At 47.6% G+C, this 22,395-nt stretch overlaps 4 protein-coding genes across 5 annotated transcripts; 3 read left to right on the top strand and 1 right to left on the bottom strand.

Moving 5' to 3' along the window:
- Positions 1-4,545: 4,545 nt before the first annotated feature.
- LOC133893004 (secreted RxLR effector protein 161-like) lies at positions 4,546-5,289 on the bottom strand. Its single transcript, XM_062333985.1, has one exon. It carries the CDS (start codon positions 5,287-5,289, stop codon positions 4,546-4,548), a length of 744 nt encoding a protein of 247 aa, XP_062189969.1.
- A 3,996-nt stretch (positions 5,290-9,285) lies between these two features.
- LOC133891944 (probable calcium-binding protein CML13) lies at positions 9,286-11,722 on the top strand. Its single transcript, XM_062332664.1, has 7 exons — positions 9,286-9,449; positions 9,999-10,116; positions 10,213-10,249; positions 10,327-10,354; positions 10,818-10,970; positions 11,294-11,396; positions 11,501-11,722. The coding sequence occupies exons 1-7, from the start codon at positions 9,447-9,449 to the stop codon at positions 11,563-11,565; spliced, it is 507 nt and encodes a 168-aa protein (XP_062188648.1). The 5' UTR covers positions 9,286-9,446; the 3' UTR covers positions 11,566-11,722.
- Positions 11,723-14,938: 3,216 nt separating this feature from the next.
- Positions 14,939-19,068, top strand: LOC133891943 (protein WEAK CHLOROPLAST MOVEMENT UNDER BLUE LIGHT 1-like). Of its 2 annotated transcripts, XM_062332663.1 has the most exons (4): positions 14,939-15,136; positions 16,242-16,598; positions 16,689-16,894; positions 17,022-19,068. In XM_062332663.1, exons 2-4 carry the CDS (start codon positions 16,277-16,279, stop codon positions 18,840-18,842), a joined length of 2,349 nt encoding a protein of 782 aa, XP_062188647.1. In that variant the 5' UTR covers positions 14,939-15,136; positions 16,242-16,276; the 3' UTR covers positions 18,843-19,068. The 2 variants fall into 2 exon arrangements, with proteins under 2 accessions (XP_062188647.1, XP_062188646.1); XM_062332662.1 differs by having other exon boundaries at positions 14,940-15,136; positions 16,242-16,894.
- A 2,325-nt stretch (positions 19,069-21,393) lies between these two features.
- On the top strand, positions 21,394-22,053 carry LOC133893264 (uncharacterized). The gene is made up of 2 exons (XM_062334253.1): positions 21,394-21,814; positions 21,922-22,053. The coding sequence occupies exons 1-2, from the start codon at positions 21,403-21,405 to the stop codon at positions 21,966-21,968; spliced, it is 459 nt and encodes a 152-aa protein (XP_062190237.1). The 5' UTR covers positions 21,394-21,402; the 3' UTR covers positions 21,969-22,053.
- The last annotated feature ends 342 nt before the right edge of the window (positions 22,054-22,395 follow it).

The following is a 22,395-nucleotide window of genomic DNA, read 5'->3' as shown; positions in this document are numbered from 1 at the left end:
TAAAAGCATAATAATAATAGAGTAGGTGCTAACGCAGCTTGCTAATAAAAGCACGATATAAATAAGACGAGTGTCAACGCAGCTTGCATATAAAAGCATGATATAAATAAAATAGGTGTCAACGTAGCTTACCTCTTACTAAGAAAATCAAGATATAGCGTATTTGTCCTGATATGAAATTTTGGCAGAAATGACGTTTGAAAATCGATGTTTATATATCTCGACGAAAAACCCGGATTATAACTTGATAGAATACCCGAACTATAGATTAGCTATAGGCTATAGCACCCTAATGGTACACTAATGATCTTGACTAATATTAATATGGAAGTGCAAGTGTGTGTACGTGTGTATTGTACGAGGAAGACTTGAGTAGAGGTGTGTGAGTGTTGGAAGAAGACCCACTGTTGTGGTTGGTCAGTAGCTGGTGGTTTACTACTCTATTTATAAGCGTCGACGACTTAGCCACTACAGAAGTTTTGCATTCTGCAATGATAAACATGCAATCTAACGTGTTTCATGCTCCAAGATAATCCAAACTGAGCTACGTGTGCTACTGGTATAGGTATCAAGATTTACTTTGATGGCCCAAAAGACAGTGTCCTGTAGTATCGGTGGACTTAAGTCAAAACAATTAAACTCATACAAGCCTATGGGTGCCTATGGATTTGGTGTTCTGAAAAAAAAAAGGAAAACAATGGTTTTGCTAGAATCACATGACATGGAGGATAAACAAGGTAAAAAGTTATGCTTTATCAGTGACTTGGAAGTTTATCTAAACAAAACATTGGGCACTGCAGTATTTTTTTTTACATGATAGACTAGAGTCAGATGTACTGTGTGCTGCCACCTGCAATCCAATGGTCCATAGTACTAATGCATTTGACTTACTAAGTGGGTCTAGAAGTGAATTTCTGCAATCATCTCTAATGGTTGGCACAATAGTCATGACATGTGGGTCATGGTAAAGTTTTACTTTTCACTTTCATAATGCAATGTAAGCTGCAATTATTCGTAAGTACTAAGTTAATACGTGGATCAACTCAAATATCATAATTAATTAGCCAAACATCTCATTATATTGTATATAATTATGTTGTTCCTCACAGAGCGTTTCTCAAAACGGCTATCTGATTGGTTGAAAAAGTATTTGTCATCTGGAGGGAAAGAAGTTTTGATCAAAAGTGTAGCTCAAGCACTGCCTACCTATGTCATGGGTTTTTTTTTAAGATGCCAGCTCATTTTTGTGATGACTATATGCAGATGGTTAGAAATTTTTGGTGGGGTCACGTGAAAGATCATCAGAAATAGCTTGGGACAAGCTCACTTGTCCCAAATCTTTTGGTGGTTTGGGCTTTCGGGATATGAAATGTTTCAATCAAGCTTTGTTAGCAAGACAAGCATGGCGGCTAAGAGCTTGTGTGCAAAAGTGCTGAAAGCACGATACTATCCGCATGGCTCCCTGGTAGATACGGCTTTCCCGTCTGATTCTTCATCAACATGGAAAGGAATAGAGCATGGGCTGCATCTGTTGAAGCAAGGAATCATCTGGAGGGTAGGAGATGGACGGTCAATTAAGATCTGGAGACGCAGATGGATTGCGCATAAAGATAAGCTGGTTCCAATTGCTAAAAAAATCTAGAATCGTCTGACTTATGTACATGAGCTCATGAGACCGGATGGTAAACAATGGGATGAGAACCTTGTGAAACATGTAACACATGAGGAGGATGCCGATGCAATTCTTAAAACAAGGATCCCGTCCAGGGATTTGGAGGATTCGCTTGCATTGCACTTTGAAAAGACAGGTATTTTCTCTGTCAGGAGCGCATACAGGCTGGCGTGGAAAAATTCAGAGTTGGCAATTCGCTACGGCTCTACAAGTGATGCACCTGATGGGGAAAGGAAAATCTGGAAAATTTTGTGGAACACAAAAGTGCAGCCAAAGATTAAAGTTTTTGCGTGGAGGTTAGCACATGACAGCTTGCCAACAGTAAAAAATAAATGGAAAAGGATGCTGGAGACGCGAGCTTTGTGTCAGCTCTGCGATCAGGAGGTCGAGGACGAGCACCATGCGACAGTGAGGTGCACAAAGGCCATGGCGTTGCGAGCAGAGATGAGGAAGGTATGGACCTTGCAGGATGAATGCAGTTTAGCTTACACTGGTCCAGATTGGCTCCTGGTTCTTTTGTCTTCCCTCATGGATGACATGAAAACTAAGTTGCTACTGGTATTATGGAGAGCTTGGCATTTGAGGAATGATGCTATACATGATAAAGGAAGAGCCACAATTGCGGATTCGGTATCTTTCCTGATAAACTATTGCAGTGAATTGTTTCCCGTGCGACAACATGTGAATGGAAAAGGAAAAGCATCGATGTTTGAAGACGACCAGGAGACAAGAAGAAGAGCTTTGTAATGGTTCAGAATATGAGGTGGCAGCCCCCGCCGGAAGGTTGGGCAAAGATTAATGACGATGGGCCTTTCCGGCTGACCACAGGTGAAGCGGCGATTGGAGTGGTGGCTCGTGATTGTCGAGGACCTGTCCTTTACTCGGCATATGATGTTATCCAGCCAGGCCATGACGCGATGGAGATTGAGGCGATAGCTTGCCTGGAAGGAATTAAGGTTGCGGCTGAATTAATCCATATGCTTATCATTCTGGAATCGGATAATGCAACGATTATCCAAGCTTTGCAGAAAGGGAATGGACTCTTGCATCCTGGTCTCCGATCATCGATGAAGCGGTTAGCATCGCAAGGCGTATTTAAAAGGTGTAGTGCCACTATGTAAAGAGAGTTTGTAATGGGGTAGCCTATGTTTTGGCTCAGAGGGGAATGAGTTCTGGACAGTGTGCAGTGTGGCATCTTCAAACGCCCCCTGCCATTACCGAACTCATTTTTCAGGAATGCAATCATCTTTTCCGATAATCAATGAAGCTCTCTTTACTCTAAAAAAAAGTTTGTAAGATAACCCGTGCTGGTTTGGGAAGTCAAATAGTTCTTTCGATGTACCCCTATGGCTGATTCACAAGCGGTTTTGAAGGTTTTGATGTTTTTCTGAGTTCCTCTGATACGAGAATATCTTGCCTTTATATTGTGTTTGGCTCTGTAAGCCTGTAAAACAGAGTGTTTTTACATGAACTTGTTTGGCCGTCTTCCGCTGTTTCATTTTTCATTGGGCAGAATGAAATTCTCAGGGTTGCTGCTGGAGCATAAGGTTCCTGCCTTGCTGGACTCCTCGCCAGGAAAAGAAAATCCTGGACTCTAGTTACACATTATAATGGTTAACGCGAAAAGTTGTCGCACTAAATATTGAATACCTCGTATGCAAAATACTGGACCAGATGTTCCGATCTAAATATCCAACGGATAACACCTCAGAAACCCTATTTGTGGCGTTGCACCATTGGACCTTCGTTGTCACCTACATTTGGAAGGGGTCCCGTGAGAGTGTAGATGCTCGGTGGCTTGTCTTTGGTCATTGAGATCAAGAACGAGAAGTATTAGGGAGGTTGGAAAAGAGAACTAGGGCAAAAGAGATAAAAAAGAAAAGTAAAATAAATTGTAATTATTCGATTGGATGTTGGATGAACTCATGATCGGATGTTTCGATACATATCAGAAAGTTTGGTTTTTTCAAGCACCGACCTCTTTATTTAGCCAAAAATATTTAATCGGTTGTTCCGATATGGTCGGAATGTCCAAAATTTTGAAACACAAATCTCTCGGTTTGGTCATTGAATGTTCCGATCTATTGAAACTTTCGACTTCGAGACTGAACACAGGATATTCCGATGAGAACAAAGTTCTAAACACCAGAACATTCGATGAGTTCAACCAGACTGACTCCCTAAACTCTCTGCAAAACTCGACTTAGAACTCACCAGATGATCCGGTGCCATCACTAGAGACTTCATCAAACTAATTTTCAAGAGATTTGAACCTTGTGCAAATCACTCGCACTAATCTACTCTATCCACTGGATATTCCAGTGGTGACGTGGACTAAACACCGAAATATTTGGTGTTCACAAAAATCTTAGCCGGCCCATTTTTTGCCATCAACAGTAATTCCACTCTTGATTAACTTTGATCGTGTGTCATGCCTGAAATTAGCTTCAATTTCACCTATTTCGCTCACTGCTCTGTAAATAATATCGGATCCAACAAAGTATGACTGCTCTAGATTCTTTTAGGATTTTGTTCAAATTCAATCTGAACTCTTAAGATTTGGATCCAAATTATGATATGCTGGAACCTCGCCGGAGAGACGACGCGCACGTCGTCGGAGAGGACCACGGCCAACACACACACAACTCACGCGTACACGCTGGAACACGATCTTGTTTGGTGCTGCAGAATTGGCTGCTATTTTCTGGTGCTATTCCATTGCTTAAATAAGAGTTTACAAGGAAACTTAATAAAGGCCTACAATTAGGCGTCAAGATTGACAGCCACACAATCAGCTGTTGCTAATTCTAGCTAATCACCTAAGGAAAGTAAATGCTAAATTGGCGCACAAGGATTATTCCTACAATCTCCTCCTAAGCCTTGTGCTCACCGTTGATGTTGATGAGGCCGATCTTCTCGCGTAGCTCATGAAACTTGGTCTTTCCAAGCGCTTTCGTCAGAATGTCGCTCAGTTGATCTTCGCTTCTGATGAACTCCACATTGATCAGACCTTCCTCTGCAGTCTCCCGGACGAAGTGATATTTCACTCGAATGTGTTTACTCTGTCCATGGAGAACTGGATTCTTGATCAAAGCAATGGCAGACTTGTTGTCCACCCTCAGCATTGGCGCTCTTGTTGCTGTTCCCTGCATCTCAGACAACACACGAGCGAGCCACAATGCTTGACTAGCAGCGTTAGCAGCTGCTATATACTCTGCCTCACAGCTGGATTTTGCCACCACCTTCTGCTTCATGGATTGCCAGGTGATCGGACTGCCGCTGAGGAAGAACATCACGCCGGTTGTGCTTTTGCTCGCATCAACATCCCCGGCGAAATCACTGTCGCTGAAACCTGTCAGATAAGGCTTCTCCTTCTCCCTCCTGCTGAACCAGAGACCCCATCCTTGGGTCCCGGCCACATAGCGCAAGATGCGCTTCACAGCTGCGAGGTGATCCTCGCGTGGATCTTCCAGGAACCGGCTCACATACCCAACCGCAAATGCCAAATCAGGGCGGGTATTGACCAAGTACCTTAAGCTCCCGACGATGCTCCTGTACACCGTCGCATCGACTGGCGGCTCTGTGCTGAGCTTGCTCAACTTCAAGCGCGGTTCCATGGGCACGTGACTGGGATTGCACCCTGTCATGCCGCTCTTCTCCAGGATCTTGCCGGCGTAGGCGCCCTGGCTCAGCGAGATCCCCCTCGCGCCCTGCTTCACCTCAATGCCGAGGTAGTAGTGAAGCAGCCGAGGTCACTCATCTTGAACGCGGCCGCCATCTGCTCCTTGAATGACTTGATGTCGCCGCTGTTCGAGCCGGTGATCACAAGGTCGTCGACATAGACCCCGATCACCAGCTGCTTGCCGTCGTTCTGCCTGAGGTAGATGGCGTGTTCCGACGGGTTCCTCCTGAAATCGAAAGACAGCAGCGTGTCGTCCAGCTTCGCATTCCACGCGCGCGGTGCTTGATGCAACCCGTACAGGGCCTTCTGCAGCTTGAGCACCTTGTGCTCCTTGCCGGCGACCACGAACCCGGCCGGCTGCTCGACGTAGACCTCTTCCTCTAGGTCGCAATTCAGGAACGCCGATTTGACGTCCATATGGTGCACCTCCCACCCCTCGTGGGCCGCGAGGGCGATGAGCAGGCGCACCGAGTCGAGCCGCGCCACCGGCGCGAACACTTCGTCGTAGTCGATGCCGTGCCGCTGCGCGTACCCCTTCACCACGAGGCGCGCCTTGTGCTTGGACACCGCCCCGTGCTCGTCGCGCTTCACCTTGAAGACCCATTTCAGGCCGATCGCGCGCCGACCCGGCGGGAGGTCCGCGAGCGCCCAGGTCTTGTTGTCCTCGATGGACTCCATCTCCTCCATCATCGCCTTCCTCCAGCTGGGGCTGCGCTCCGCCTCTGCGAACGACGCAGGTTCGTCAGAGCTCACGGCGTTGAGCTCCTCCGCGACCAGCGCCCGCGGCGCGAAGCCGAGCGGCGAGGCCGGGCCGATGATGTTGTCGATCCTCCAGAACCGTAGTGGGGCGTCGTCGTCGTGGTCGGTGTCCAGCAGCTCGTCGGCCTCACTCGGTGGTGAGGAGAACTCCACCTCGCCGTGTCCTGCTGGTATCGCGCCTCCGCCGGCATGAGGCGATGCTGGCGGCGTCAGCTCGCCTTCCTCGGCCGCAGCTCCAGGTACCTCCTCGATGCCCTCGGCCACTGGAGGTCCCTGGGTGGAGATGGAGTACTCCACCGTGAACACGTCGTTGTCGCCAATCGTCTCGCCGCCGACCTCATCCGAGCCCCAGGTGAAGCCGCGCTTGGAGCCACGCTCGTAGCCTATGAAGATAATCTTGCGACCACGATCCTCCAACTTCTTCAAGTGCGGCGACGTGTTCCGGACGTAGACGATGCAGCCGAATGTCCTCAGGTGGTGCACCGCCGGCTTCTTCCCATGCCATGCCTCGAACGGCGTCATGTCGTCCACGCTCTTCGTCGGGCATCGGTTGAGGATGTACACCGCGGTGGTCACGGCCTCGCCCCAGAACCACCCCGGCAGCCCTTTCGCCTTGAGCATGCTCCTTGCCGTCGCCACCACTGTCCCGTTCCGCCGCTCGACCACTCTGTTCTGCTGTGGGCTGTATGGCGCGGTGTGTTGGCGATGTATCCCTTCTCCCGCGCAGTACTCCGCGAACTCGATCGAGGTGAATTCACCACCACGATCAGTCCGGAGCCCTCCCAGCTTCAAGCCGGATTGTCCCTCTGCCCGAGCTTGGAGCTCCTTGATGGCAGCCGCGGCACGATCCTTTGAAGGAATCGCGGCTACCCACATGAAACGGCTGAGGTCGTCGACGAGCAACAAGAAGTACTTGTTGCTGCTTGGGGTCACCGGCGTGATCGGCCCGCACAGATCACCGTGCACGAGCTCCAGCCGCCTCCTTGCGCGGTACTCTGCTTTTGCCGGAAATGGGGTGCGCCTCTGCTTCCCCGCCAGGCAGGCCTCGCACAGCTGGTCCATCTTCCCAATTTCCGGCAAGCCGCGCACCAGCTCCTCCCGAGCCAGCTTCCGGAGCGCCGCCATGTTGACATGGCCGAAACGCTCGTGCCAGCGCCACGCCACCTCGTCGCCGCGCCCGCGCGCCGCCAAGTACATCGGCTGTGCTATCCTGATTCGGAGCAGGTACAGGCGATTCGCCTCGCGCGTCACCCTAGCCAGCAGCTGACCGCCGGGCTCCCGAATCCTCATCACACCGGCGTTGATCTCGATCTTGAAGCGGACCTCGTCGAGCTGGCCCAGGCTCACGATGTTCGTCGTTAGCTGGGGAATGAAGTAGACCCCGGCAAACGACCGGAGCTCGCCGTTCTTGCACTCGAAGACGATGGTGCCCCGCCCCTCGATCCGCGCCATCGAGTCATCACCGAAGCGCACGGTGCCGCGCACCTCCGGATCCAGCTTCGAGAAGGCGGCCCTGGACCCGGACATATGGTTGGTTGCCCCGGAGTCCAGGACCCATGTTTTCGCCTCCCGCTCCTCTTCTTCTCCGAGCTGCGCGAAGACCTTCTCTTCGCGGATCTCGATCTGGGCCACAGGCGGCGTCTGCCCAGATCCGCCATCTCCATGGCGATGCAGTGCTCCCAGCGGCGCTGAATCGGCCCCGGCAAGCGACGCGACCGCTGGTGGCGTCGGCTGGGTCGCTGATGATTGCGGCGGCGCTGGTGAGGGAAGAATGGTGGAGCAGCTCGCAAAACAGAGTGAGGCCTCCTCCTCATCTTGGACCGCATGGGCCTGCTCCCTCTTGGGTTTCGACGGCAATCCCGGGCCCAATGGCCCGTCTTGCCGCATCGGTGGCACCCGTCGCCCTTGGGCTTGTTCGAATTTGCCGGCCCATTCGACGAGCCGCCAGCGCGCCCACGGCCGCGCCCGCGTCTGCCGCCGCCACCGCCGCGACGCGCCGAGCCACTGCTCGCGCCGCCGCCGTACTCTGCCTCGCGCCTTTTCCGCCGCGCGTCCCACTCCTCCTCCGTGAGGTACAGCTTGCCCTCATGCTGCAGGGACGCCGGCGCTTCCTCGAATGACTCCTCCGCCTCCTTAAGCCGGCCCGTCAGCTCGGCGACCGTCATCGTCGACACGTCCAGCAGCGTCTTGATGGCGATCGCGATCTGCTTGAAGCGAGGCGGCACGCTGCGAAGCATCTTCGCGACGATGTCCACGTCCTTCACTTCCTCACCTAGCGTGATGAGATGCGCCGCCATGCCTTCCAGGCGCAGCCCAAAATCTTCGACGGTCTCACCGTCGTTGAACGTGGCGAGGTCGAATTTTCGGCGCAGCTGCCGCGCCGTCGCCTTCTTCACGCGGTCGTCCCCGACCCTCATGGTCGCGATCGCGTCCCAGGCTTCCTTTGCCGTCTCCTTCTTGGCGAGCGTCGGCACCATCTCCGGTGGCACCGCGCCGCACAAGGCGTCGAGCGCCATCATCTCCTCTTGCGCATCGGCGCCGCCTTTCTCGATGACGTTCCACAGCGCCCGGGCCTTGAGCTTCACCTTCATCAAGAGCGCCCAATCAGAGTAATTGGCCTTGGTGAGGACGGGGTAGCTAGTCCCGCCTCCCACCTCACGAATCACCCGCTGGATCACTACGCCCTCGCCGAAGGCTTCGGCCTTGTCGCCCTTGGCGCCGGACTTGCCATCGCCCTTCCCGTCACCAGCCATCGCCTAGGCTCGCAACCTTGCTCTGATGCCACTTGCTGGAACCTCGCCGGAGAGACGACGCGCACGTCGTCGGAGAGGACCACGGCCAACACACACACAACTCACGCGTACACGCTGGAACACGATCTTGTTTGGTGCTGCAGAATTGGCTGCTATTTTCTGGTGCTATTCCATTGCTTAAATAAGAGTTTACAAGGAAACTTAATAAAGACCTACAATTAGGCGTCAAGATTGACAGCCACACAATCAGCTGTTGCTAATTCTAGCTAATCACCTAAGGAAAGCAAATGCTAAATTGGCGCACAAGGATTATTCCTACATGATAGGCCTTGAAACTTTTCAGACGGCGCCGGGCTCAGCTCCAGCCCCTTTGGTCTCATGGCTGCTTTGTTCTAGTCGAGCCCGGCCCATTAATCTAGTCCACGCTTAGGGAGCAAACCCCCCTGTGACTTTGCCTTGCCTTCCCGACTTGACCCACTACCACGCGCCTGCAACCCCCGCACTTCGCCGCCGCGTGATACCCGGCGACCGCAGAGGCGCTCGGCCGCGCGCTCATCTCGGCGACTCGGATCTCGCAACCATGGTGCGGAATCTCCCCTCTTCTGTTACTTTAGTTTTACTCAGCCCACATTTTATTTCGACCCGACCCGACCCGGCGCCCAATTTTTTTATGTACAAATTTGTCTTTTTTGAGCACGATTTCTCCGCTCTGTGCGGCAATGGAGGAGGTTAAGGGCAAGGTAAGATCTTTGGGCTTTCCGCGCCTGAGGATTCGCGATTGGGGCTCTGATTTGGTGAAAGATTCGTGCTTTAAAAGGGGATCGACGCCCTAGCTAGATCTATTCTGTCGCGCGATCTTGGTTGGTAGTACCAGGGCGGTGGAATTCGTTGGCTTTCTTGGGGCTTTTCCCAGTTGTCTCTGTAGAGGATTAGAGCGGATAGGCTACTAGGCAAGTGATGGGTTTTGCCGTCTTCAGACAGCATTGCCGTTGTACATGTCATGTAGAAAAATAAACTTTGAGGGTTGTGCTTGAACGTCTACCGTCAACTGTGTCTTGTTTTACTAGAATGATTCGTTTCAATGATGGATTTTATTGATGGCTTGATCCACTTGTGATATGTGGGTTTGCAGTCTACTGTCAAGGGACAGACCAGGGGAGAGAGGCCTAGGGCGCGCCCTCATGGATTGGCGCCGCAGAAGAGGCAGGAAATAAAGGAGGCCTTTGATCTCTTTGATACTGATAACTCCGGTACTGACAATTTCCTTTTGTTTGCCTATTCGATTATTTCCGTTACAGTATTTCTTCCTTGTGTTGATATCTTACTCAAACATGCTTATCTCGCAGGAACCATTGATGCCAAAGAGCTTAATGTTGCCATGAGGTAAGGTTGTCGTAGTCATTGTCATTTTAATGCGCTAGAACCAATTATGCCTCAGAAAATATTTATTTTGTTTACAGAGCCTTGGGATTTGAGATGACAGAAGAGGTATTGTTCCTCCCCTTAGCGAGCCCTTTGTTCCGAGTTTCTTCCCATCTGTTAGGAAATGTACTGCATTTGTTTTAGTTTCTGTACAAGTCCAGAAACGACCAAGCAGCTTTATGCATAGAATACTGTCACTTTTGCATTCGTGCTAGTTGAATAGATGATGCATTTTGCATAAGTAGTCTTAAATAGAGGGTACAATTAAGCAGTGAGGCAATTCCTGTTGTTGTTGCACTGAGCATTTCCTTTGAGCATATATTTTATATTCTAAGCTGCTGGTTGATGAAATTAATTCTTCATGTTCACAATATGATGTGTCCCTGGTGAACATAAGGGTGTAACTCTGGCCACTGTATCTCATATTTTCTGTTATGTGTTTGAGCACCTATAGTATAAGTATGGCCCTGCATCCATCTGTTGAGGAAATTCCTCGTAGTGACACTTCACTTGTTTCTGGATAATGCAGCAAATCAACCAAATGATTGCTGATGTAGACAAAAATGGCAGTGGAGCGATAGAGTACGAGGAGTTTGAGCACATGATGACTGCCAAAATTGGAGAGAGGGATTCTAAAGAGGAGCTTACAAAAGCATTCCGTATTATTGACCAAGATAAAAATGTAAAGATGATAACTCTTTTCTTCCTTCAACACAAGCATCCTTCCATGATTCTACTAGTCTATCATTTTGTCTGTCTCCAACCTTTTACGTTTTCAAGTATCCCAGCTTCATATTACAAAATAAGCAAATTTTTAGTACACAATCAGCCAAGTGCTTTTCCCTTCTAGATGGTTATGGATCTAGCAGCTTCATACACAATTATACTTATGCTTGTACTCCTAGACTTTCTGACTGCAAAATGTTACTTGATCCTGTCTAATGCTTAATGGAATTCACTGACATTTCTATCATAACTCTTGAGTATATCGTGGCACTCATGCAGGGGAAGATTTCAGGTGTTGATATTCAGCGGATTGCCAAAGAGTTAGGTGAAAATTTCACGTATCAAGAGATTCAAGAAATGGTGCAAGAGGCGGATCGAAATGGTTAGCTGTGTTCCATCTTTTATTTTGATTTGAACTAGAAAGAACTTCGTTTTGGTAATCTTTCCCTAATTATGTGATTTAACTTGATTTCTGGTTTGTCACAGGTGACGGTGAGATAGACTTTGAAGAGTTTACTAAGATGATGAGGAGGACCAACTATGGTTACTAGGTGGATCGCCTTGCGAGTGCTTGAATTTGTGCAGTTATTTTATAACCACCGTGCGTGTGCTTAGTTTATTAACTGTTGTAGTCACTCTGAACAATAATGTTGTACCCTGCCTACTTAAGGATGTTGACATATTTATGCACTTGCGATATTCGACCGACGCGTCCTCTGTTCAGTGGCTACAAACATCAGGCGTTCTGCCAGGTGAAATGGTCCATGTTTTGTCGTTCGCTCCAGCAGTCTAGCATGTTTGGGTGTATGCTGAAATTTTGCTTCAGAGTGGCATGTAAGTGAGTCACTGAATAAACGGTGAGGGGACCTTGGGATAACGCCGATGGTGTCATGTCATCGGTTTCAGCGGCGCCAAGTATGGCTGTGTCAGCCGGTTATTTGGTACTACTAGCTACGGTCCGGCCACCGACACTCAACCAACCGGTATAGATTCTGAGATCTCAGGTAAGCATTTGAGGATCATCTTTTGCCGGAAGAGTAATCAGAATGGATTTGATAGAGTTTTTCAACTCCTGGCGGAGTCGGCCGTCCGCGGCACGGCGCTGCTGGTCGCGTGCGTGTTTCAGTTTCATCATTTCATGCCGGGAGGCCGGAGCCCTGGACCATCGCGCGGCATCCCTCGCAGCAGCTGCGGCAACCGAGGGGGCGCTGTGCTCATTTCGCCCATTCTGCGACGACCCGACGGGTGCCGGGCGACGAGCTCTCGTGAAAGAAACCACGAGAAGCCGAACAGGGACGGACAAGACAAGGCATATCCTACAGTCTCCATTCTGCCTCCTTTTTTCTGCCGGCCTGAAGCGTACGATCCATCACTCACTGCAGCTGTTTATAGAAAGCTGAACCCCCGCTTCCAGACTCTGAAAAGGCCGTGGTCGCCTCTGCACACGCACGGCACAGGGAGACGGGGACCGGCGGCCCCGGTGCAGTCCAGCGCTCGGAGCACGCCGACCCTGCGGCGACCACCCATGCAGGCATGGACCCATCGACCCGCGCCGCGTCAGTTCCATTTCCACCCGCGCCCCCGTCTCGCTATCGCCACGCAATTATTTCGCTTGTTCTGCTGCGCCTCCAGTACGGCTGTAAAAAAACATTAAAGCTCGCGAGTTACTTAAATTCGATTTGTTGTAGATTTGATCTCAAAACAAGCTAAATCCTAGCCTGGGTCAAGGCTAGTGAGCCTTACGAACTCAAGCTCATAAGACTCGAGTAAATTAGTATGGTGATTTTTATTTAAGTTTATCATCTTATCAAATCTATACAGTATTAATTTTTCTGATGTATCTTCAAGACCCAATAATAAGTTGTAAAGACCTAATTTTTATTTCAGCTTGTCATTCTATCAAGTCTATATTGTATTAAGTTTTCTTGTATATCCTATTAAACCTATCTAAATGACCACACCATAATAATCAACCAAGTTGACAAGACCTATTCGAGGTTTGTTCTGTTATCGAGCTTAGACGAAGGGAACTTGAGCCGAGCTAGAGCCCGTCCCTAAGCTCAGTCATCGTAGTAGACTCATTTGAACTCAGCTTGACCTTTTTATCGGCTCGAACCTGGCAGCTCAAGCTCTTGACAGCCCTACCTCCAGGTTCCATCGAGCCGTCTGCCGTGCAGTGCAGCAGGAGCGGGAGAGGAGGAGAGCTGGGGGCTCTTTCTTTCGAGTGGCCGGGGATGAAAACATGCTTGCTGGCGGCTAATGACACTGTCTTTGACGGTCACACTGGCACAAAACATGTGCTGCTGCTCGTACCTGATAACCTACAAGAAGCTTAGTCACTGATTTAGAATATCAGGAACTTCGATGAGGTTTTACAAGAAACAAAAGATGTAAGTACCATATGAAATTCATTATTGGTATTCGAGACACGATCCCAAGCTTCCGGTGAGGGATGTGGGAGATCTGGCCATAACTCTACATTCTCTCTTGTGCGGTGCATTGGGTGAGGCTCTTTATGATTTCATATGCGTTAGCACCTAGCACACCTCTAATAGTTAAAGCACATAAGCGTAGCTGTAACTGCAATATAGCTAACGAACTGAACATAGCATTACCACGGAACCTATCTATCCAAATTCAAGTCTTAGACTTAATACTGTTGCTCGTATTTTTTTTAAAATTAAATTTTGAGAGAAATAGCACATGTTTGTATTTTTTAAATTAAATTTTGAGAGAAATATCACATGTACACGTAGCTGTGTTCAGTGGTAAAAACGTATGTCCACGCTACGTGAGGTTATAACTCTAATCTTAGTTAAATTTGTGCGAGGATGCACATGTAGATGTGTGTATGTAAGTGTGTTGTGAGTGAGTGAGTGTGTATGAGCTAAAAAAACTGTAATACAGCTAGAGTTTTTTTAATCCACTAGGTTTTTACCCGTGCTTTGCACGTGATGGAAAACGCGACGGGACACGGGACGCTGCGTGGCGCAAGCATGTGCAGGAGGGCACAGGAGCGTGCGTGGAGGCATGGGACGTGGGCTCACATGGGAGACGCGAGCGCGCGGAACGGGCAGACGGTAGATCTCACACGATAATAGAAAATTAGCAAATATTTTATGCAGGAGAGAAATGGACGCGTGCTGTAAGCCTGCAACACACAGTTACGGGGTGCGCCTCGGGTACCCGGAGCACAGAGCAGGGGATGCGCCCGCGTACGCGTGTCATCTCCAAAAGTCCAACGGTCTCGACTCCCAAAAACGTCTCGCTCCCCCAGCCGGCCATCCGACCCGCCGCCCCGCGCGCGCCGTCCGTTTCTCGATCTTAGCAGGAACGGACGGCGGGAGCGAGCCGGGCTGCTGCGGGGTAGCTCGCCGACTCGCCGTCACGGTGGCCGAAAGGCCTCGTCTTCGGAATCTTGTGCTTTCCTTCTCCCACTCCAAATCGCTCGCTTTTGGGGATACTGATTAGTGGAGTAATCGTGAGAGTTACTGGCTAGGAATCGATCTAACCATCTCTGTCACCTGGTGGACATTTTCCATTCCACACCTTATGGTTGTTGGTTTTCTGATAGTTAGCCGATGCCGGTTGTATTGGAGAATGTTGTGCAGAGAAAACTGCATGAGTTCTTGAGTTTATCATCATATTTCAAGAGTTCTGTACTTTGTAGATGTAGAAACTATATTAGTAATTTAGATGGTTGCAATTGTTAAATCATCTGACTATTCATTAGCAAAAGGGGGATTTCACCCTCTTTTACCTCTCTCGTCCCCATTTTCTTTCCCTTGCTTGCTTTTTTTTAAAGAAAAGTGACTTTCTTGACTTATATTAAAAGCTAAATTAGGTACTACAAAATTAGAGAGCCTATCTCTGCGATTTCAATAAATTTGGAGGTGCTATGTAGAAAAGGAGTCCAATCCACTTTTCTCAGTAATCCCATGTGTCCTCGCGAGCCAGACAAACCGAGCACGTACGCCCCCACTCCGCCTCAGAAAAAAAACCGAGGGAGAGAAGAGGAGGAGGAGGAAGAGAAGAATCGCGAGCGCGAAGAGTGGAGATCCAAATCGGCGCGAAAGGAGGCCCCGGTCGCCTCGCCCGCGAGGAAATCCTCCGCGCGATCGAGTAAGTTTGGCCTCCCCCTCTCGCTGCAATCCGCGGCTAATCCGGCTCTGCTTTCTGTGTTCGCTGTGCGGGTGTGATGGCCGGGTTCTTGGTTCTTCCTCCGAAATCGATGATCTCGCATGGATTTTAGTTTCCGTTTGGATTTCGTTCTGGTTAAGGCGGTCTCAGTCTCTTGGAAACAAGAATCGCGGGGAGAATCTGTTCTTGGTTTGGAACAGAGGTAGCATCCAAGAGGATGACGAGCTCTTTGCCGTCCTCACAATGAGCTCTCTTTTGTTTAACTAGTGATGAATCAGTTCGGTCGTACATGTTAAATGTTTCACCTTGTTTCTTAGAGATATAGTGGTCCCTCCGTAATTTTGTACTTGCTTATATACACGTGTATAAATTTTCTGAAACTTACGAGCTATTACTATATAGCTGTGGACCTGTACGGATGAACAAATTTTGATGGAACAAATTCGGCACAGACAGAATTTAACATGGTTAGCATTTTAGGATTATTTGGGGACTTAGCGAATAATTGTTGTCAAATAATGAAGTTGTTGGGTCACGACTTCTTTTCTTGCTGGCCCGGCATTACATTTTTGTTTTGCTTTTAGGAGTTAGGAAAACGGGGTAGGTTTTGTGTTGTTTGCTTTTGTTCTTTAGAAAAGATGGTTTAGGTAATGCAAAAATAAAGGTTCGGTGCAATAGTAGCTGAACAATTGCAGACATAAAGTAGGTTCATTGTCAGCTGGGACAATGATTAGTGCATATAAGGCTGGATTCACTAAATTTCTCTTGTGCTGAATCATGTGGCCACTGCATATCCAGTTACGACGAATAGCCATGTGATTTTTATATAACACACTCGTGTTATTTACACTCCTCTGACTGACATGGATAGAATTGAATAACCATGTAATAAAAATCTGGTTAATGTTGACAGCTCCCTAAATGTTTTATTTTAAAGAGTTAAAGGCTGCAACAAAAATCCCACTTCTCATCAAGTTATGATAAGGCCTTGTAAGACTGCGCATTCTGCTAACTTTTAGTGCTTGGATTTGTGTTACAATCATGTTTCTTTACCTGATAGTCGTTTTGTTTGCAAAATGATGTGTAGGAGCAAACCAGTTGGGGCTTAGAGAAGTCTAAGGAATGGAATTGAATAATGCCACCGACGAAAGTAACTCAAAAGACTCTTCTGCAAATGCTTCTTCATCTCCAACAGGAAGTCCAGAAACTTCTGTGGATTTACCAACTCCCCCTGCAACCAAGGATGTCCCTGACAATAATGATCACGAGGAACCAAGCGGACATGAAGATAAGTCAGCCCTAGCAGCAATTGAGAACTTTAATTCGCTTGTAGTTTCTGCTGATTTAACAGAGCACCATGTGGAATCAAATGGCCCTTCAGATAGTGGTCCTGAAATGCCCTCTAGTTCAGGACCAACTGAGGCATTCACAAACTTAACAAATGGTAAGGAAGATCATCCTTCTTCAGCAGATGCAATTGAAGCGAACCATATCCTTGATATTGTTTCAAATGGTGCTGGAACTATGGCAACAGATGGGATGAAATCTAAAGAGGACCAAATATATTATCAAACAGACATTGCTATAAATCCAAAAAGGGCAGAAGACTCGGAAACAAGACCTGAAAGTCCATACAGAGGCCTTATTGACACTACTGCACCTTTTGAGTCCGTTAGAGAAGCTGTCACCAAGTTTGGGGGAATTGTTGATTGGAAAGCTCACAAAGCTCTGATGATCGAGGTATTTCTTATTAATTTACACTACATATATATCACAAAGTTATAGTCAAAGAACTAAAATTATCTTCTACATAGTGGAACTTTATTAATGTTAGCAGAACACTTAAAAGGATTTTTCTTGCATGCAGAGACGCAAGCTCATACAACTTGAACTTGAGAAGGTTCGAGCAGAAATTCCAAGTTGCAAGGAGGAACTAGAAGATGCTGAAATGGCTAGATCACAAGTACTTGGTAAGCTAGAGTACACTAAGAGGCTCATTGAGGAGCTGAAGCATAATCTGGAGAAAGCACAGACTGAAGAAGTTCAGGCGAAACAGGATTCTGAGCTTGCGCAACTCAGGGCACAAGAAATTGAACACGGCATAGCTGATGAAGCTAGTGCAATAGCCAGGACGCAAATGGAAGTCGCAAAAGAAAGACATAAAAAGGCTGTTGCTGAACTTAAGTCAGTAAACAAAGAGCTGAGGTCAGTACGCAAACAGTATGCTACCCTAATCAATGAAAGACATACAGCAATCAAAAGATCAGAGGAAGTTATATCTGCCAGTAAGGAGATTGAGAAGCGAGTGGAGGAATTAACTTTAGAATTGATTGCATCTAAAGGGTCTCTTGAGTTGGCCCATGCTGCACATCACGAAGCAGAAGAACATAGAATCAGTGCAGCATTGGCGAAAGAGCAAGACTGCCTTGCTTGGGAGAAAGAGTTGCATCAGGCACAAGAGGAGCTGCAACAGCTAAACAGTAACCTTCTATCCAAATCCAAAAATGATATGAAGCTGAATATAGATGCAAATTTGCGCAAGTTGCTTAGCCTCAATTCTGAGTTGGCAGCCTATATGGAGCATAAACTGAGTGAAGAAGCAGAAGAAGTTTCCAAGGAGGATGAATCTGAAGATGCTAAACAAATCGACAAGTCAATTAAGGAAACTCTAACTTCCAAACAGAAAGAGTTTCAGGAGGTTAAAGAGAACATTGAAAGGGCGAAGACCGAGGCCAACTTGTTAAGATTTGCTGCTACAACACTCAGATCAGAACTGGACAATGAGAAAGCTTCACTTGCCACATTGCAGCAGAGGGAAGCTATGGCATCTATTGCAGTTTCTTCGCTAGAAGCTGAGCTCAACCGGACGAAACAAGAGATAGAATCTATCAGGTCGAAGGAAACAGATGCCCAAGAAAAGATGGTGGAGCTTCCTAAGATATTACAGCAAGCAACTCAGGAGGCTGAGGACGCCAAGGTGGCAGCTCACTTGGCACAAGAGGAACTGAGGAAGGCCATGGACAAACTTGAGCAAACCAAGGCTTCTGCAACTACAGCACAGATCAGATTATGTGCTGTTATGAAAGAAAAAGAAGCATCCGAAGCATCTGAGAGGCTAGCACTTGCGGCAGTTCAAGCATTGCAAGAAAGCAAGGAGGAAAGAGACGTCGAGGATTCTCCAAGACGAGTGACACTTCCTTTAAGCGAGTATTATGAACTTAGCAAGAGAGCACATGAAGCTGAAGAACTGGCAAATGGGGTGGTGGCAGAAACATTGGCACAGGTGGTGTCGGTAAAGGAATCTGAATTAAGGAGCTTAGAGAGACTAAATGAAGCATCCGAGGAAATGGATGAAAAGAAGGAAGCTCTTGAAATCGCATTGGAGAGAGCCGAGAGGGCAAACGAAGGGAAACTAGCTGCCGAGCAGGAACTGAGGAAATGGAGAGCTGACCATGAGCAGCACCGCAGAGCCCATGAAGCCGCGAAACGTGCAGTTAATCCTTTGAGTGGTCCATCTAGGGTATTTGTTGAACAGAAGGTTCCTTACCACAACGAGCTGGAATCGAAGCTGCAGATGTCAGGAAGTAGTTACGAGGACCTTGCGTCAAATAAGAAGTTACAGAGGAAGAAATCATTCTTCCCGCTAGTGGGTTCAGTCCTATCCAGGAAGACTCGGGCTCAGACATGAGATAAACAAGGTCCTAGGGCTTGGGCAAGCGTACCGTTGTACATTGGTGTAATAAGTTGGTTTTTTGTCTTACGGGTTGGTGTCCGGTGTAAGTTGTAATTTGTTGGTGAAAACACCGGAGGGCATATGCTAGTATGCCTATATCATTTTTTGGGTAACTCGGCAACTCTGGATATTTTTTTGAGAATGTTCATGTGTAATGTAGTGATGAGTAGTTCTGTTCTTTTATGTGTTGGTTTTGATCTCGGCTCCACTCTCCTAACGTCTTCTAACTAACAAACGAAACGCATGGGAGCCGTTTCTCAAATGCACCGTGATTGGGGGTGCATCCAACGTTTTTGGTTGCGGTCCCACCTCGTGCAGCACTGCATATATAACAGATAGGAGGGGTTTCGGAGGACATCGAGCTAACTCACGAAGTCAGCCGCCTCTCCTTACATCTTAACCCTAATCCAATCATTAGGGTGCTGTCAACGAGGTGAAGACCGCCGCTTCTTCATCTAACTCGTGCTGGTGATCGACTACATCGGCAAAGTCTCTTCATCACACCAGCGACCTCTTCACCATCATCAGATGGCGTCACCGAACTCAGGTAAATACCTCACGCTTCCGCTCTTAGGGTGTTTGATGTAGGGCTAATGTTTCACTTCATTAAGGTTTGCTTAATCTAACAATGGCATCAGAGCCACCTTTAGCCCTAATCAGACTGTTTTTAAACCTTAATTAGACCAGATCATGTTCGGTTGATGTCTTTTTTGATCAAACTGGCCTATTTGTTCTCGGTGTACTTCAATCAGCTTTAAATTATGTCCTTTTAAGATGAATTAGATTCGGCTAATGTTAATTAGGCCCAATTTGATCAAGTTTTAGTACTGTTTTGTCCATTAAGCATGTTTAGTCAATAATTGCTTGTGTTTAAGGCTTAGTTGACGCGTATTAGTCCCAATTAGCATCGGTTTAGACCTACATATTCATGCATTAGTCTCGGATGAGATGTTTTTGTGCACTTTTGTGTTCTTATGTGCTAATTGTTTCGGATTTAGGACCTTAGGTCCCTTTTTGGACCTCGGGTAGCACTTAGAAGGAGGGGAATCGGGGAGATTAAGCAAAACCCTAAGAAATCCCCAATTCCCCCCCAAAACCCGAACCCTAAGCCCATTTTTTTTTTCGGAAATACTAGAGCAATAGAAGTAAAAAGGAGGGGGAAGACTTACGGCTCCTTCGCTGTTCATGCCGTCGGAGTTCTCCTCCGGCGGGATCTCCTTCCTGCGCTCGCGCGGTTCATCCGGGACGGGGGCACCTCCCTTGCCCTCTTCTCTTTCGGGTGGCCGTGGTCGCCGCTGTTTCTCTCTCCCTCTCTTGTCCGGCGGCTTCTATCGCCGGCGAACTCTCGAGTCGCCGTTTTTTCTCTCGCGTCGGGCGACATTTTCGGGAGAGAGAGGAAACTGGATTAGGGTTAGGGTTTTCGGGCGACGGCATTTTTTGTATCACGCGTTTTCGTCGGGCAGCCGTCGGATCACGAAGAACGGCTGAGATATTCGGGCCGACGTGTGCGCGAGGCCGGGCGCGGTGGCTGGGCCGCGCCCCAGGCTGGGCCGCGCCCCTGGCTGGGCCGCGCCTTCGGCCGGGCCGGTGCGCGCTCGAAAACTCAATTGGGCCGCGCACTGTTTTCTGGGCCAAGCCAGGCCGAGAGGTCTTGTTGGGCCGGTTTCTTTAAATCTTTGGGCTTTTTCATTTATTTGGAATTTTCAGTGATTTCTAACGTTTTTTTTTCTATTTATGCACTGGAATATCTGATGCAAATAGCCCAAAGTTAATGATGATTAATGCATAAAATATTATTGTTAATTCTCTGGTTGAATTGGATCCAACGGGAAGATTTTTCCGGAGAATTTTGCGACAAATTCAATAGGTTCATAATTACTTTCTGACCAAAGTTGACTGTAATTATGGGATATTTTTTTCCGTTTTCTGCCCAACGGTGATGCGGATTGGAGTTTTATTTTTGCATGATTTTAATCAGACCAACGTAGGGTTATTTTCATGCAAATTATTTCCTCATGATAAATTTACTAATCAGGCCCAATTCTTCTCTCCAGCTCTTAACGCTTCCTCTATTGCCGCCACTATTGACGGCATAGAGCAACTCACGGGCAATAATTTTCCTGCTTGGAAAGCTAAGGTGACTGTTGTCCTTGGTGTTTTAGACCTGGATTATGCACTCAGGGTTGACGCTCCCACAGCTCCCACCGTTGGCGTGGAAAATTATGATGAACTAAAGAAAACTTATGATGCACTTTCTGAGAAGTGGGAGCGGTCCAACCGCATGTCTCTTATGATAATGAGGAACTCAATATCAGATGCTATAAGGGGAGCAATCCCAAACTCAGAAAAAGCTAAGACGTACTTGGCATCTGTGGAGGAGCAATTTAAAGGCACCTCCAAGGTTTATGCCAGTACGCTGATTCAGAAGCTCCTCAACACTAAGTATAATTATGGGTCTGGTGGCATAAGAGAACATATCATGATGATGACAGATATGGCTGCCAAACTCAAGGGCATGGATATGGAAATCTCTGAGGGTTTCCTTGTCCACTTCATTATGACCTCTCTCCCTCCTGAGTTTACTCCCTTTAAGATAAATTACAACACTCAGAAAGAGAAGTGGAGCATGAGCGACTTGATCGCAATGTGCGTCCAAGAGGAAGAGAGGGTGAGGGCTGAAAATAAAGATTTTGTGAATCAAATAAGCAGCCCCAAGAATAAAAGAAAATTCCAAGGGGATTTCAAGTCTAAGAAAAGGTTGCATTTCGTCGCTAAACACGACAAGGCAGCACAGAGGGCGCCCAAGTCATTTGCTCCTTCTGCTCCTGCCTCTCAAGAATCTAAAGATGACGGATGCCACTTCTGCCACAAGAAGGACCACTACCAAAAGGATTGTGTTGGTTTCCTGAAGTGGCTTGCAAAGAAGGGTAATGATTTCATAACATTCATTGATGAATCACTTTATGCTGATTTTTCCCTTAATTCATGGTGGATTGACTCAGGTGCCACTGTGCACGTTACCAACTCCTTACAGGGATTCCTTACCGCGAGAACATTAAGAAAGGGGGAGCGAAGTCTTAGAGTGGCCAATGGGAAGGAAGCTCAAGTTGAAGCTATCGGATCCTTTCCATTAGTTCTTAATAGTGGCTTCACTCTTAGATTAAATAATGTAGTTTATGTTCCTTCTATGAGGAGGAATCTCATTTCAGTTTCGATGTTAGATGATGATGGTTTTCATTGTAATTTCGGAGACAATAAATGTATTCTTAAATTTAATTCAGAGGATATTGGTCTTGCCATCCGACAAGACAAACTTTATATGCTTCCTCTTAATGAATCCTCTGTGACGATGAATGTCTATGATGTAAGCCATAAAAGAAAGAGAAGTACAATTAATGAGACTTCTTCGAAGCTGTGGCATTGTCGTTTAGGCCACATTTCGAGGGGGAGAATGGAGCGTCTCATTAAGGAAGAGATTCTCCAACCCTTAGACTTCTCCGATTCTGAC

Source organism: Phragmites australis, chromosome 15 (genome assembly GCF_958298935.1).
Source record: "Phragmites australis chromosome 15, lpPhrAust1.1, whole genome shotgun sequence".
Taxonomy (NCBI): domain Eukaryota; kingdom Viridiplantae; phylum Streptophyta; class Magnoliopsida; order Poales; family Poaceae; genus Phragmites; species Phragmites australis.
The sequence above is the reverse complement of the archived record's forward strand: the minus strand, read 5'-3'. Positions and strand labels throughout refer to the sequence as shown.